Source organism: Lontra canadensis, unplaced genomic scaffold, assembly GCF_010015895.1.
Source record: "Lontra canadensis isolate GAN:19392208 unplaced genomic scaffold, GSC_riverotter_1.0 scaffold9, whole genome shotgun sequence".
In the NCBI taxonomy this organism is placed as follows: Eukaryota; Metazoa; Chordata; class Mammalia; order Carnivora; family Mustelidae; genus Lontra; species Lontra canadensis.
Window position 1 is genome coordinate 33,110,078 of NW_022631003.1, and position 15,267 is coordinate 33,125,344.

Sequence of the window (15,267 nt, forward strand, 5' to 3'; positions counted from 1 at the left end):
GGCAGCTTAAGGACATAAATTTCATAGACATGCTTTCTTTTCCTTTTATCACCTTGTAAAATCTTCATATTACACATGTAATGTAACCTATAATCATAACTGTTCCCGTGAAAAGAATTCCCTTTATTCACTGCCCTTACTTATGCGTATATATATTGTATCTTACCATCATTTCTCTTCACAATTAGCCTCTATAAATGAAAGAATGTGAACAGATTTTAAAACTAAGGGGCACCTGCGTGGCTCAGTGGGTTGAGCCTCTGCCTTCGGCTCAGGTCATGATCTCATGGTGCTGGGATTGAGCCCCACGTCGGGCTTTCTGCTCAGCAGGGAGCCTGCTTCCCCTCCTCTGTCTCTCTGCCTGCCTCTCTGCCTACTCGTGATCTCTCTCTGTCAAATAAATAAATAAAATCTTAAAAAAAAAAAAACTAAGTATAGCAGCAACTTATGATCCTATAACTTGTGTTTTGTCTACACTTTAATGCATTCTTTTGCAATCATATTTGAGATTCCCACACATACATACATATACACACACATGCATTGATTCCACTGCTTATAAACAATATGAAATTCTCATTTGTATAACTCTGTTAACATGCTTCAGATCAACAGCCCCATTTAAGTATCTTCAAACCTGGAGTTTGTTTTTCGAGATCCAGCTTATTTGCATTGATTACAGCCTGTGAAACGCAGCTTGTTCTCACCAGCTACCACCCACTCCTACCAATGGACAGCCTCTTGAGGCTGTTCGGGTCTGTGTCATCATTATCACAGGGGAAGATTGCTGTGGTTGTCTTCATTTTTACCCTCCACTGCGATGCAGCTCTTCCTGCCTCTCAGTTCATGGCACTTCCCATCATGGGCTCTGAGGTCCCACCATTTGGTTCCTTATTTCCTTCCATCTTCATTCCCTACTCTCATCCCATCTCCTCACCACCCCCTGGCAATCATCTCATGCCTTGAATGAATATTCTTTTGGTCTGTGTGTGTGTTTTCAGTATCTCTTATTTGTATTTTCTAGAAATGGTTTTGTTCTACTGATCTCCCATTTCTGAACGTTTTCCCAAGGCATGTTGTTTCTCATTTCTGTGCAGGTTACTATGTGTCTAAACAGTCCATCACTTCTAAGTGCTGGAAAGTTCTCCATGCTGGACACCTGCCCCACCTGTGCCAGGTCCCTTACTGGGATTCCATTTCCCTGTCACCTGATCCAATACTGCAGCGAGAAGTTTGACAACATAGAACCCAGGGAATTCTTGAGTTAGTGTTTCCAGCAAGATGCCCTTGGCCCATCTTACTTTCCCAGTCCGGGAAAGTTCTGCTGCTTTTCAGGGAAGTCCTCATTCTTTTTGATGAAATGCAGTCACTTGTTGGACACTGTCACCAACCCCTGCCATTATGAAGCTCTCCTAAGTCTCAGGCACGGTGCTTGGTGCTTTCTGTGCACTGGCAAACCCTGTGAGTAGGAGCTCCTGGTGGCATTTCAGAGATGAGGAAACTGAGTCCCAAAGCGATGAAATAAGAAGCCTGCGTGCTCAGCCTCTCTGCCATGGAGCCCGGTCTAGGGAACCAGTGCTGAGCAAACGAGCCATTTCTGCTCTCTGGGAAATCCGTGTCTGGTGCAGCAGTCACTTTTCATAATAGAAACTCATGAAATGACTGTGTACTGCTAGAGGGAGGTCTGTGCTGTGGAGAAACGGGGTGTAGCTCAATAACAGTGGTTAGTGTGGAAATATAATGGATGGGGCTACTAAGGTCTTTCCTGTCTTGTTCTCATATCAGTCCACCTTTGTGTCTATTTCCTTTCTTTCTCTGAGCCAGTAGCTTTCCTGTTCTTAATTACATTTGACCTAATCACTCCAGATATTATAATGTGTTATATATTCTGTATTATATAACACACACTATCACACAAAACACACCTGTGTTACATAACACACTCCTACGATCTTACGTTCAGTTACCATACTTCCAAGTTGAGGGATGTCAGTTTTCACATGCAAATTTGCCATAGGATTTTATTTAAAAAAAAATTTTAGGGATACCTGTTTGGCTCAGCCAGTTAAGCTTCTGCCTTCAGCTCAGGTTATGATCCCAGGGTCCTGGGATCAAGTCCCCACATCAGGTTCTTTGTTCAGCAGGGAGCCTGCTTCTCCCTCCGCCACCCACTCCCCCTGCTTGTGTTCTCTTGCTCTCTCTCTCTCTGTCTCTGATAGGTAGGTAGACAGATAGACAGACAGACTTTTTAAATTCAGATAAAACTCTCAGGCATCGTGCATAATGATCCAATTCTTGCATATATTGCAACTTGATCACCACAGTAAGTCTGGTGAACAACCATCACCATACATAGTTAAAAAATTTTTTTTCTTATGATGAGAACTTGAAAGATTTACTCCCTTAGCAACTTTCATATGTACAATACAGTGTTATTAACTATAGTCACCATGCTGTTTGTTACAACCCCAGGACTTAGTTATTTTATACCTGGAAGTTTGTACATTTTGATCTTCTTTACCCATTTCTCCCACCCCCTTCCCCTGCCTCTGGTAACCACCAATCTGTTCTCTGCATCTACAAGCTTGTTTTATGTGTGTTTTCATTTTTGTTTTAGATTCTGAATATAAATGAGATCATGTATTTCGTTGCACATAGTGCCCTCAGGGACCATCCATGTTGTTGCAAGGCTGCATTCCTTCTTTATTCATGGTAAAGTAGTATTCCATTGTATCTGTAGACCACATTTTCTTTCTTTCTTTCTTTTTAATTTTATTTTTTCAGTGTTTCAAGATTCACTGTTTATGCACCATACCCAGTGCTCCATGCAGTCCGTGCATGCCCTCCTTAATACCCACCACCAGGCTCACCCATCCACCCACTCCCCCTCCTCTCTAAAACCCTCAGTTTCTTTCTCAGAGCCCACAGTCTCTCATGGTTCTTCTCCTCCTCTGATTTCCCCCAATTCACTTTTCCTTTCCTTCTCCTAATGTCCTCCATGTTATTCTTTATGTTCCACAAGTAAGCGAAACCATATGATAATTGGCTTTCTCTGCTTATTTCACTCAGCATAATCTCCTCTAATCCCACCCATGTTAATACAAAAGTTGGGTGTTCATATTTTCTGATGGCTGAGTAATATTCCATTGTATATATGGACCACATCTGTATCCATTCATCTGTTGAAGGGCATCTTGGTTCTTTCTACAGTTTGGCAACTGTGGCCATTGCTGCTATGAACATTGGGGTACAGATAGCCCTTCTTTTCACTACATCTGTATCTCTGGGGTAAATACCCAGTAGTGCAATTGCAGGGTCATAGGATAGCTCTATTTTTAATTTCTTACGGAATCCCCACACTGTTTTTCAAAGTGGCTGTACCAACTTGCATTCCCACCAACAGCTTAAGAGGGTTCCCCTTTCTCCACATCTTCTCCAACACTTGTTTCCTGCCTTGTTAATTTTGGCCATTCTAACTGGTGTAGGTGGTATCTCAATGTGGTTTTGATTTTAATCTCCCTGATGGCTTATGATGAACATTTTTTCATGTGTCTGCTAGCCATTTGTATGTCTTCTTTGGAGAAGTGTCTGTTCATGGTTTCTGCCCATTTTTTGATTACCTGTTTTTTTGGGTATTGAGTTTGATGAGTTCTTTATAGATCTTGGATATCAGCCCTTTGTCTGTAGTATTATTTACAAATATCTTCTCCCATTCTGTGGATTGCCTCTTAGTTTTGTTGACTGTTTCCTTTGCTGTGCAGAAGCTTTTTATCTTGATGAAGTCCCAAAAGTTCATTTTCACTTTTGTTTCCTTTGCCTTGGAGACAGTAGACCACATTTTTTTTATCCATTCATCCTTCAGTGGACACTTAGGTTGTTTCTGTATCTTGGCTATTGTAAATCCTGTGCAGTAAGCCCAGAGTTGCATTTATCTTTTGGAGTTAGTGTTTTTGTTTTCTTGGGATAAGGACCCAGAAGTGGAATTGCTGGATCATATGGTATTTCTATTTTTAATTTGCCTGGGAGTCTCCATACTGTTTTCCAGAGAGACTGCACCAATTTAATTGCCTACCAACAGTGCACAAGGGTATATTTCTGGGATGTTAAAGGAACTATTTGGGGGAGGGAAAACTATCTGGTAACAAACTCAAATAGTACCAAAGGCATGTAAAGGTAAGGAAGCTTCCTTTCACTCTCATTCTGATCCACAGTTCCACCGTTTGCCTCCTTCCAAACAATTCCTGTGACCACCTTTTTTTATATCCTTCTAGAGGCCCATATTCTTACCTCTACCTGCATACATGTATCTGTACATTAACTGCTAGCCTCTTTTTTTCAAAACTGGCAATAATTCTTTGCTCAGGTTCCCACACTCAAAGATTTTTACACACACATTCACACACACACAGTTTAAAGAAAAGAATTAAATATGAAAATTTATGCACTTAACTCCCAGTTAACATTAGAATATGATTAGTACAGTTGGGATTAGAAAGTGACTAGTACAATTGAAACCTTTTGTATATCTTTCTCTGTTGATTTCCCTTCCCTCCCTAGAATCAATTAACCATGTTGTGCTATGTAGTTCTTTCTTTATTCTCTCCTCTTTTTACCTCCTGCCCCCAAATACAGGATTGTCTTATTATGGATGGGCAATTGGCATGTTTCTAACTTTTGGCTCTTATAAATAAAGGTGCTGGGCACATCCTTGTATGTGTCTTATAATTGACCTATGTACTTGCATCTCTTTGGTATTAGGAGTTAAATTGAATAGAAGGATATATGTGTTTTGCTTTACTAGATACTGCAAAACAGAGTTCCAGATTGCTTTTACCAGTTTATTCTCCCACCAACAATGTATGAAAATTCTATTTGCTTCATATCCTTGCTGACACTGGTAGTATCGTGTTAATTTTATCCACTCCGATATCTGAGTCTTACCTTCTTGTAGTTTTTAATTTTTATTTCCCTGAGGGCAAATTATGTTGAGTACCTTTTCATATGTTTATTGTGTATTGAAAATCCTTTTAGGAAATATCTTTGCCAGTCCTTTGCCATTAAAAAAATTCATCTGTCTTTTCAATTTTTTTAGAGTCTTTGTGTATGCTAGGTGTAAATTCTTTGTCAGAGATACATTTCACAAGTAGTAACTTTCCATTCTGTGACACATCCTTTGTCAGATCAATGTATTGCAAATAGTGTTCTAGTCTATGGCTTGTTTTTTCGGCTAGTCTTGCTTTTTCACTCTCTTACTGGTATCTTTTAGAAAACAGCAGTACTGGGTCACCTGGGTGGCTCAGTCAGTTAAGCTTCTGACCCTTAGTTTCAGCTCAGGTCATGACATCAGGGTCGTGGGATTGAGCCCCACATCAGGTTCTGTGCTTGGCACAGAGTCTCTTTGAGGTTCTGTCTCTGCCCCTCCCCCAAGGTATAAATTAATCTTTTTTTTTTTAAATGTTTCTTTGTAATGTAATTAAATTTATTTTTTTCTGTATATTTTGTGGCTTCTGTGTGTTTTAAAGAAATTCTTCCTTACTCCACGGTCATACTTCTTTTTTTTTTTTTTTTTTTTTTTTTTAAAGATTTTATTTATTGATTTGACAGAGAGAGATCACAAGTAGACAGAGAGAGAGAGAGGGAAGCAGGCTCCCTGCTGAGCAGAGAGCCCGATGCGGGACTCGATCCCAGGACCCTGAGATCATGACCTGAGCCGAAGGCAGCGGCTTAACCCACTGAGCCACCCAGGCGCCCCCACGGTCATACTTCTGTTTTAGAGTTGTGCTTTTCCATTTAGATGAAATCCATTTGGAAATGAACTTTGTATGAGGGAGTCAATTTTATTTTTCTCCATATGGATACCACGTTATTCTGTTACTGTTTATTGAGTGGTCTGTCCTTTCTTCCCTGATTGACAGTGCCAGATGTTCAATATTAAGTCTCCATAGAAGAAGACTATTTTTGGCTCCCCAGCTGTACCTTCTCTCTCTCTCTCTCCCTCTGTATGTATGTATGTATGTATGTATATGTGTGTGTATATATATATACATATATATATATTTGTGTTTTTGTCTGTCTCTTTTTTATTTAAGTGGCAGCCATACTATGAACAATTTTGTTTGTATTATTGTTTTTGCATTTACAATTTGTCTTAGAGATTCTTCCACATCAGTACGTACAGATTTATCTCTGTTTTACCCATTTTCTTAGCTGTAAGGTATTCCTTCATACATATGTATCTTTTAATTGAATACAGGATGCCATAAATTATAAGTTACCCATTATTATATGCACTGAAATGGAAAAAACATTGCTAAACTATGATGTAGTACTCTGCTGACAATCCTGACTCACTCATGAATTAATCATACCAGCCTTTTATTATTATTTTTTTAATGTGTGTTTTCAGAGGACATCTGCAATTCTTCCTGCCATCATTTGCACTGCTTGGCTTGTGATAGGCATTTTTATTTTTGCATGTAGCTTAATAACAGAAACTAACACAGCTTTATCTTCATATGGATTTCTTCCTCCCAGAGGTTCCATGAGAAGACTGGATGTTGCTTTGCAGGAAAATATTCAGTTGCATTTTTTCAGTGTTACTACAAATGTTTGTTTGACTGATATCAAATATATGTCCAGCTCTTGTCTTTGCACTTTCTGTTCAGTGATTTCTCTTTTCAATGCCAAGTCATATTGTGACTTTTTAAAGACATTTTAAATGGCAAACTCAGCATGTATGGCATCACCAATGCCCATAAGCCATTGGAAGTACCATCAGTATGAATAGCTAATTCCAAGTCTGGTAATGCCAGCTTTCCCATGAGTGCTACTTAGCCAATAGCAATTGTAAAATGCTGAGTCTGGATTTCAGACATGTTAAATGTAAGAAAAAATTGATATCTTAGAATCAATGAAATATGGTAGCATAATTTATGCAAAGAGTGTCCTGTTCATCACCCATTATGTTGATAGAACAAACTTAAGAAGTATTATTAGTAAATTGAATAAAATGAGACCGTTAAATTTGGGAATCTTAAAAATGCAGGCTTTCTACAGGGAATTTATGTTGTAGACAAATCCCCTAGTTCACATGAAGACATATATTCAAGGATATTTATTGCAACTCCCAAATTTTCTGACAGATTGGATGTGAATGTGAAAGGAGAAAGGTCAAGTTTTCCTTTAGGCCAGAGCAACTGAATAGTGACAATTTATTGGGATGCGGAAGAGTGAGGGAAAATGTTTTTCTTCCGTATTTGTTGGAGCAATGATGGGTAGACTCTAGAGTTCAGTTTCGGGCATGGTAACTTAAGCTTGAGTTATCAAGTAAGTGGGCAGATCTACAAGTCTGAAATTTGGGGGAGAGTTTGGGATTTAAGTAATACCTTCTTAGTGTTTAACATATAATGCCTTTAGAGTCAAGGGAATATGTGAAGTTATTAAGAGAAGAAATCTAGATACTAGTGAAAAGAAGGTGAGGACTAAGCCCTGCAGCATTAAGAAGAAGGGGAGATAAAAAGGAATCAGCTAGGAAGTCTGAGAAGTAACAGCCTGTAAAGTGGAAAGAAAAACAAGAAGTCTTGGTATACCAGAAGCCAAGTAAGGCACATGGAAGTAATGATCAGTTGTGGTAGATCCTGCCCACAGGACCAGAGACATGAGGCCCAAGAATTGGCTATTGGATTTGGCAACATGAAGGTCCTTGGCGAGATGGTTGTCCTGGAGTGGAACGTGTGGTAAAGGGAATGTGTTTGTTTTCGATGGGAGCTACTACTACATATTTCTAAGCTGATGGAATGATCCAGAGGAAAGAGAAAATTGATTGTTAAAAAACTAAAAAGATTTCCCAGGCTCTACTTCTTCATGGTTCTACTTCTGAGGGTGACGGTTCAGGCAGGCAGTGATGTGTGACTAGATGAAGGGGACAGAAGTAGAGCACATCCGTTTCTCTGCTCCACTGCATCACACAATGTCCCACAGGATTTCTGCATACTTGCCATTATAACCTCCTCTCTCCCCTTTCTCTTTTGAATCTAACATTCTGACTTTTGACTACTCCCCCCACCCCCACCAACTCCCACTGAAATATGCTTGTCAAGATCACCAAGGACCTTCACATTGCCGCAGCCAGTAGTCAGTTCTTGGGGCTTCCTTGAGTGTACCGTTCAGCTTACTCAGGATCTCACTTGGTCGGCTGGGTTGAGATTTACCTATTTGGGGAGCATCTTCATTGCCAATGTCAACTCCCTGTATTGGTCTGAGCATCTCTCTATTCCAGGCCCATTGTGTCCTTGGCCCAGTCAACTGAACCAAATTAGATGGAATCACAAAGTCAAAGTCTGAGTGCTGAGGCTAGGTAGTGAGGAGATCCTGGTTTTGGGGCCATTTTTGATACAAGAAAAATGCTCCTGTAGCATTTTCCTGTCCTCTAAAGAAAGGGGTCAGCAAACTTTTCCTATGAAGTCAGGTAGATACTCATGTTTGCCTTTGTGGTACAGAACCTCAGTAGACAACCCATGAATACATGAATGCATGTATTCCAATAAGACTTTAAAAAACAGGAAGCGGGCTGAAGTTTGCTGACCCCTGATCTAGTCATTTCAGAAAGGGAAATGAAGCATGGTGTTTCTAAGAGTGACTCATTCTGGCTCTTCTTGGGTACTTCCCTATCAAGTTTTCTTGACCATTTGTTTAATAATCCATGCTAAAATTTTTGTTTAGGGTTGATTGTAGATATGCCAAGCTGTATATATATACCGGATGCTGTTATAATAATCCTGTCTTTTACCCAAGTGCTCATTCGCCACAATTCCAACACTGAGTGTTGAGTGTGGTTTCCATGGTCCCATCTACAGTCCTCCTAATGTCGCCTTCAGGCTTTGCGTTTTGGTAAATACTGAATTTATTTACCACTATTACTGTTAGAAATGAGTAGGTATAAAAACAAAAATAATTGCTGTTTGTTGGATGGTTGAAAAAGAGGAGGCTCTGGGTGCTTTCCACAGTTTATCTAATTTACTCCTTATATTGATGCTGTAAGCAGTCATTATGACTGCGTTTATATAACCTTAGACAGGTAGTTGTTCTTTTTTCCTTATCCTAAGTTTTCTTTTAACTATGTGCTTTCTAAATTTTAAGGTCATTCTTATTTAAAAACTACAGAAGCGTGCTATCCTTTCTTTTTGTCAATGTTGAATATATACTGTCTTTTATAGCAAGCCTCAGAATATTCTGGACTTTAGCCTCCCTCATGGTATTCTTTGAATGTCCACATATGAATTCGGTTAGTTTAGGAAATAAGGCAGGGGACAAAGGAACATTTTCTCTGTGGTATCAATGCAACATAGGAGGTTTAGTATCTTTTTTTTTTTTTTTAATCAAAGTAATTCAGATCTGGCAAATAAGTTATCTAGGTTTTCACAGCTCCCCTCTGTAAACAACTTCTTATGATGTAGTAAACCTGGTATAACAAGGCACAGTATTCTGTGTAGGGGACGGAGATGGCCTTGCACATCACTGATTGTGCAGATTAACAAGAGGTAGAGAATTACAGAAACATTTGTAAGCAAGTGTGATGGACATTTTATCTAAATGCACAGAAGTGCAGGGTGCTGTGATCGCATGTAACATGAGTACCTGACTTTTTAAAGAGGGCTCATTTTCTGAAATGACATTTAAGTTGAGATTGGAGGGTTTATATTACTTAGGAAGGAGAGGGGATGTCTTAGTGGGCTGCCGTGACAGAATACCATGGAGTGAATGTCTTAAACACTAGAATTTATTTTCTCACAGTTCTGGAGGCTGGAAGGCTAAGATCAAACTGCCATCAGGGTTAGTTTCTGGTAATGGTCTCCCCATCGAGGTCTACCTCACTATGTCCTCACAGAGCCTTCTGTGTTTGGTGGGGGAGTGGGTTGGGGATCGAATGGAGAACTCATGCTCTAATGTCTCTTCCACTTCTTAGAAGGACACCAGCCCTGTTGAATTAGGACCTCACCATTTTGACTTTGTTTGACTTTAATGACCTCCTTAAAAGCTTTAGCTCCAAAAGTAGTCACATTGGGGGTTGGGGCTTAAAATTGGAGGTAGACACATTGCAGTCCATAACAGGGAGAAGGAGAGTGGTCCAGGGGGAGTAGTTCAGGAAGACATTGTAGAGGCAGGAAAGTGAGGGGGTTTGAGCATGAGGTACGTAGAGTGTGAGGGCCATGCTGAAGGCTGAGATAGAAACAAGAGATGCCTTGACTTGAAGTCTTTCCAGAGTAAGAAATCTTGGGTACTTCTTGTTTTAAACTTTGACATTACAAAAAGAGGTCTGGATTAAGAGTAGAAGATCTAGAGCTTAATAATTGAGACCTTGGGCTCAGTTTTGGAGCCTCAGTTTCTTCAACATAAAAATAGAAATTAAAACCCTTAACTTCCTGGCTTATTGGATTAGATGAGGCAATAACTGAAATGTCTTAGAAACCAAAAGCTATACAATTATTGAGGATTTTTTAATCATTCACCAAACCAACTAATTTTTCCTACAAAAACTACATGAATTTATTATCCCTCTGTTTTGTAACTCACACACTGAAGGTCTTGCCTGGACCCCTAGTCCTCTCCATATCTCTTCTAGTGCCTCTAAGCCCAATATTCTTCACTGTTTTCCCCTCTAAAACAAATTAGGCTCTTTTTAGAATTAAAAAAAAAAAAAGTCATGCCACTGTTTTTGAAAAATGTTCTTGTTATTCCCAATTACCTTATTTTTTTCTGTCCTATGTTTGTCTTAAACAGACAAATGCTTAAACAGAATTATTCTCAAGCCTCCAAACGGCTGCTGTGCTTCTCAGCCCCTGGGACACTTTCTGCCATTGTTCACATAACCTCTGAAATTCTGCCTTTTAATATACTAATTTTCTGACTGACTCAGAAGTGGTGATTTTCCCTGAAATTGGTCACTTTATTTTCCATCACACCCAAGGGTCTTGTTATTTTGTGCAGAATATATATGTACTTAATACTTTTGTATATGTGTTTGTGAGGTATAATATAAAGATGAGTATTTTTTCATACACATCAGAATTTCAACTTAAGTCAATGTGGTCCCTTGAGAAGTGACATACTTCGCATCCATGAGATTTTATATTCCTCATTTCCCATGGCTTTTATTTTTTTTTAAGCCCTCAATTCCTTATATATTGAAATAATCTGGAAATTAGAAAAAAGAACAAAAAATGTTCATAAGGAAATGACACTTATTGAAACAATTTCACAGCTTATCAGATACTTTTCTCTTTATTTATGTGGCTTTTGCTTTATTCAAACGGAAGCCCGACCAGGTCATTATAGATGTATGTTTCTTAGCATTTAATGAATATTATAGAAGAAATTGCTGTTAATTGTAGTGGTAGCACAGAATTTAAATTGCTTTCCAGAATAGAAGGGAGAATTAAGACAAAACAGATAATGGTTCCTGAGGCTAGAAACAGATAGTCCCCAAGCTCCCCTCCTAATGCAGTTACCTATTTATTTTCAGTCTTGAAACAGTGTGGCCATTTGCTGTAAAGTCACAGAGTTCTTTTCATGAGAAGACGATCAATATAAGTAATCATTTAAGGATGAAGGTGACCAAGCTGTGATCAACACTAGTACTTGAAGTACTTGTAAAAAAAAAAAACAAAAAACCATGAGTTGGCTTTGCTTAAATTTCAGAAAATAAAATGTTAGTACACATAAACACATTATCTTTCAGCATTGAAAACTTCTCATCTATAATTTACCTCCTTGCTAAGAATAAAAGTGTTACTTAAAGGTTTATTGATTTTTTTTTTCCAGAAAGAGATTTCATGCCTAAGATTATTCCATTTTTCCATCTGTGCTCTCTATACCACCACCTAGTGGAGGAAATGCAAGTTTACTGTCAATTAAAGTCAGGAAGAAAATGAATAAGATGAAATTTATCCCACATTTCCATGATGATGAGGTATTGCTTCTAGTATAAAGCAGGTTGTGAAAAATACATGAGTTAAGAGTGATAAAATTTCAGACATTTGTGTGGTTTCTAATAAAATGCTTATCAGTTTGTCCACAAATAAGCTATTTTATTCAGAAACTTAGAGGATAGATAAATTACTGAGGTTTTGTGCTACAGATTGGATTTCCAAGTTGTGTTGGAAGTTTCTCTTTATTACTCAATAGGAGGGCCCAAAACCTTTTCTTTTTAAGTATTAAGCTTCAAAGCTCCTCTGACATGAATGTATCATTGTATTTACTTAACTGATAGGTGCATAAAAGTGTGGAGATAAGTTAGTCAGTTTTTATCAAAGCTGGGAAGAAAGACATGTATGTATTATTATTCTGAAGTTTTTGGGGACAAATGAAGCTATAAGGCTCTTCCCTCTTTACTGGTAGGGGAATCCTGTTCAGTCCCAACTAAGAACAAATCCAAGCAAGTGAAAAACCAAAACCCATTGTTGTTTGCTGACTCTGGCCATCCAAGCCTTTCTCGGTGTCATGTTCACATGGAATACAAATGGAATCATCTTCCCACTTTTTTTTTTTTTTTTTTTAAGATTTCATTCACCCATTTGACAGACAGAGATCACAAGTAGGCAGAGAGGCAGGCAGAGAGAGAGGAAGGGAAGCAGGCTCCCTGCCGAGCAGAGAGCCCGATGCGGGGCTCGATCCCAGGACCGAGGGATCATGACCTGAGCCGAAGGCAGAGGCTTTAACCCACTGAGCCACCCAGGTGCCCCTCATCTTCCCACTTTCTGAGGGTTACATGCCTTTCGGAGGATATCAGTGTGCACATATACAAATACATTTTTTATGCCCATGAATATTTTACTTACCCGAGTTTTGATGATCTGGTCATAAGTAGTGAGTGGGGGCCTTGGGAGGGAGACAGAATAAAATTCAGAAAAAAAAAAAAAAATACCTCCAGACCCACTTTAGTCAGTTCATCAAGCAAACAAAATGGTCACACTGTCAGCTGGAGTTGAGTCCCTTCTTAATTCTTACCATGACAGCTTCTTTTTTTTTTTTTTTAAGATTTTATTTATTTATTTGTCAGAGACAGAGGGAGAGAGAGTGAGCGAGCACAGGCAGACAGAGGCAGAGGGAGAAGCAGGCTCCCTGCCGAGCAAGGAGCCCGATGTGGGACTCGATCCCAGGACGCTGGGATCATGACCTGAGCCGAAGGCAGCCGCTTACCCAACTGAGCCACCCAGGCGTCCCACCATGACAGACTCTTAACCACCATCTAGGCAGACACCACTCTGCTGAAGAATGGACATAGCATTTTTTTATCCTGAGACTGTCAATGTAATAGTCCTGGGCTCGTTTTCTTATTCCCAATGGTCTTGAATCACATAGAATAGAGCAGCGGCCTCTTTTGCCTTTATAATACATAACCTCAAAGCTTTCAGTCTTTCCATTTTCCTCCTTAGTAAACAACTGAATAATTACTTATAATTGTTTTGTGCTGGAGACAACATAGTTTTGCGTGGTTGGCTTATGCTTTCCCAGTGTTTGTGGGGAAAGACCATGTTCTATCTTTGTCATTCATGACTCATGTTCCTCAGTCCTTCATCCTCTGGCTTTCTGGGGAATCTCGATCTCATCTAGTATCTTCGCCTGCTGTGAAGCTCCACTCTTGCCGTCTCCTGTCTGTGACCATGGGGTATAGTAATGGCATACTCACCTATACCCACCACCTGTCCCCCCCACCCACCCCAGCATGTCTTGAAGCTGTTAGTAATCTGTGAACACAGAAGGGGAAGTTAGAAAAGCAAATATTGCATTTCCTCTCTAGAGACAAAAATCATGTCTGGGTTCTTCCTTTTTTCAATTCCCAGTCAATGCAAGGTGTTATAAAGCTGGTTGTCAAAAACATATTTCTCCTCTCAAGGCCCTCCTCACAAAAAGTTGTGATAAATTTCTTTTTCCCCTAAAACCGTAACTCAGAAGGCAAAGCAAAATGGATCCTTCCTCAGCACTCCGGCCTTTGTGTTTATTCTTAAAGGACCATCTGGTTTTGTGTAACTCAGCTTGAGAAGTAACAGCCCCCGTGCTTAGACAGCCCCTCTGGGAGAGAGTTACAGATCTGTTCTAGACTTTAAGACTGGTGTCTCCATTTACATTAACAGTTGTGTGTACTTTTACTCCATCACAGCCTTCTCTTGGAGTCAAGAAGCCTACCAAAGCCCTGCTCTTTGTAATCTTGAGCCCAGTGGGGCCTTATTTTTCAAGTGGAACCTTTAAGCCGGTGTCCCTTTGGGCCAATCCGAAGTACGTGAGAGCCTGGAAAGGTGGGACTGGGGACTGCAAGATGGGAGGGTAAGTGAATCTGTTTCTGATAAAAGTTAAGAGTCCCTCACAACCATTCAGTTATCACCATCTCAAATCAGTCCAAGTATATATGTTAATATTCAAATTGAAATGCCCTTTTTCTGTTTTGTGTTTATTCTTCAGTGTTAAATTGTGCTAGTTCAGGGACACCTGGGTGGCTCAGTTGGTTAAGCATCTGCCTTCGCCTCGGGTATGATCTCAGAGTCCTGGGATCGAGCCCCATGTCTGGTTCCCCACTCAGCGGAAAGTCGGCTTCTCCCTCTCCCTCTACTGCTCCCCCTGCTTGTGCTCTCTCTCTCTCAAATAAAATCTTTTAAAAAAAATTGCGCTCATTCAAAGGATAACCTGTGACCCTTTATAAGGGAGGACCACTGAGTGTTAATACAGCAGCAAGAACTAAGATAAGTAAATCGGGAATAACACAAATGCTTTGAATTCACTGCCCCTGGAGGCTGGTGTTCTAGCTGCCGGCAGACAGGTGGCCTGAGAGAGCATCTGCTGCTGGGGCCGAGGCTCTCCACCGGCTCCAAGGAGTCCTGTCTGGGGAAGGTGCCCGCTTCACTCAAGTGCTGTCTTCATTGCCACAGATTGTAGCCGTACCTGCTGCCAGCTGGCTGAGGGACAACCCCGCTTTGGCTCTGTCAGGCCAGTCTCATTGGCCATATGTAGCTGGCTGGAAATAAAAGAGCATTTGAAAAGTGTTAGACAATTTCAGGGGTGGACTTGGCCGTGAGCAGAGAATGCCCCTCTGGGTGAGCCTGAATAGCCAGATTCACCCGGGGGCTCTTCCTTTGTGTACACTGAGGCAGCAGTAGGCCTGGGAGGTGACACTGTGGTGACTTCCGGGCTTAGAGAAAACATGCAGACTCAGGGAGACCTGGGAGTGTCTGGCGATGTATGGCTAGGATGTGAGAGAGATGTTGACAGCTGGGT

The 15,267-nt window shown here is 40.2% G+C and overlaps 1 protein-coding gene across 4 annotated transcripts in view; it reads left to right on the top strand.

Annotated features, from left to right (window-relative positions):
- The window catches only part of BCAT1 (branched chain amino acid transaminase 1), a 103,498-nt gene that overhangs the window by 62,836 nt on the left and 25,395 nt on the right, over nucleotides 1-15,267 (top strand). For all 4 annotated transcript variants that reach the window (XM_032855256.1, XM_032855258.1, XM_032855255.1 and 1 more), the window contains one exon: nucleotides 14,159-14,322. In XM_032855256.1, coding sequence (XP_032711147.1) covers nucleotides 14,159-14,322 — 164 coding nt within the window. The remainder of the gene's footprint in view (nucleotides 1-14,158; nucleotides 14,323-15,267) is intronic.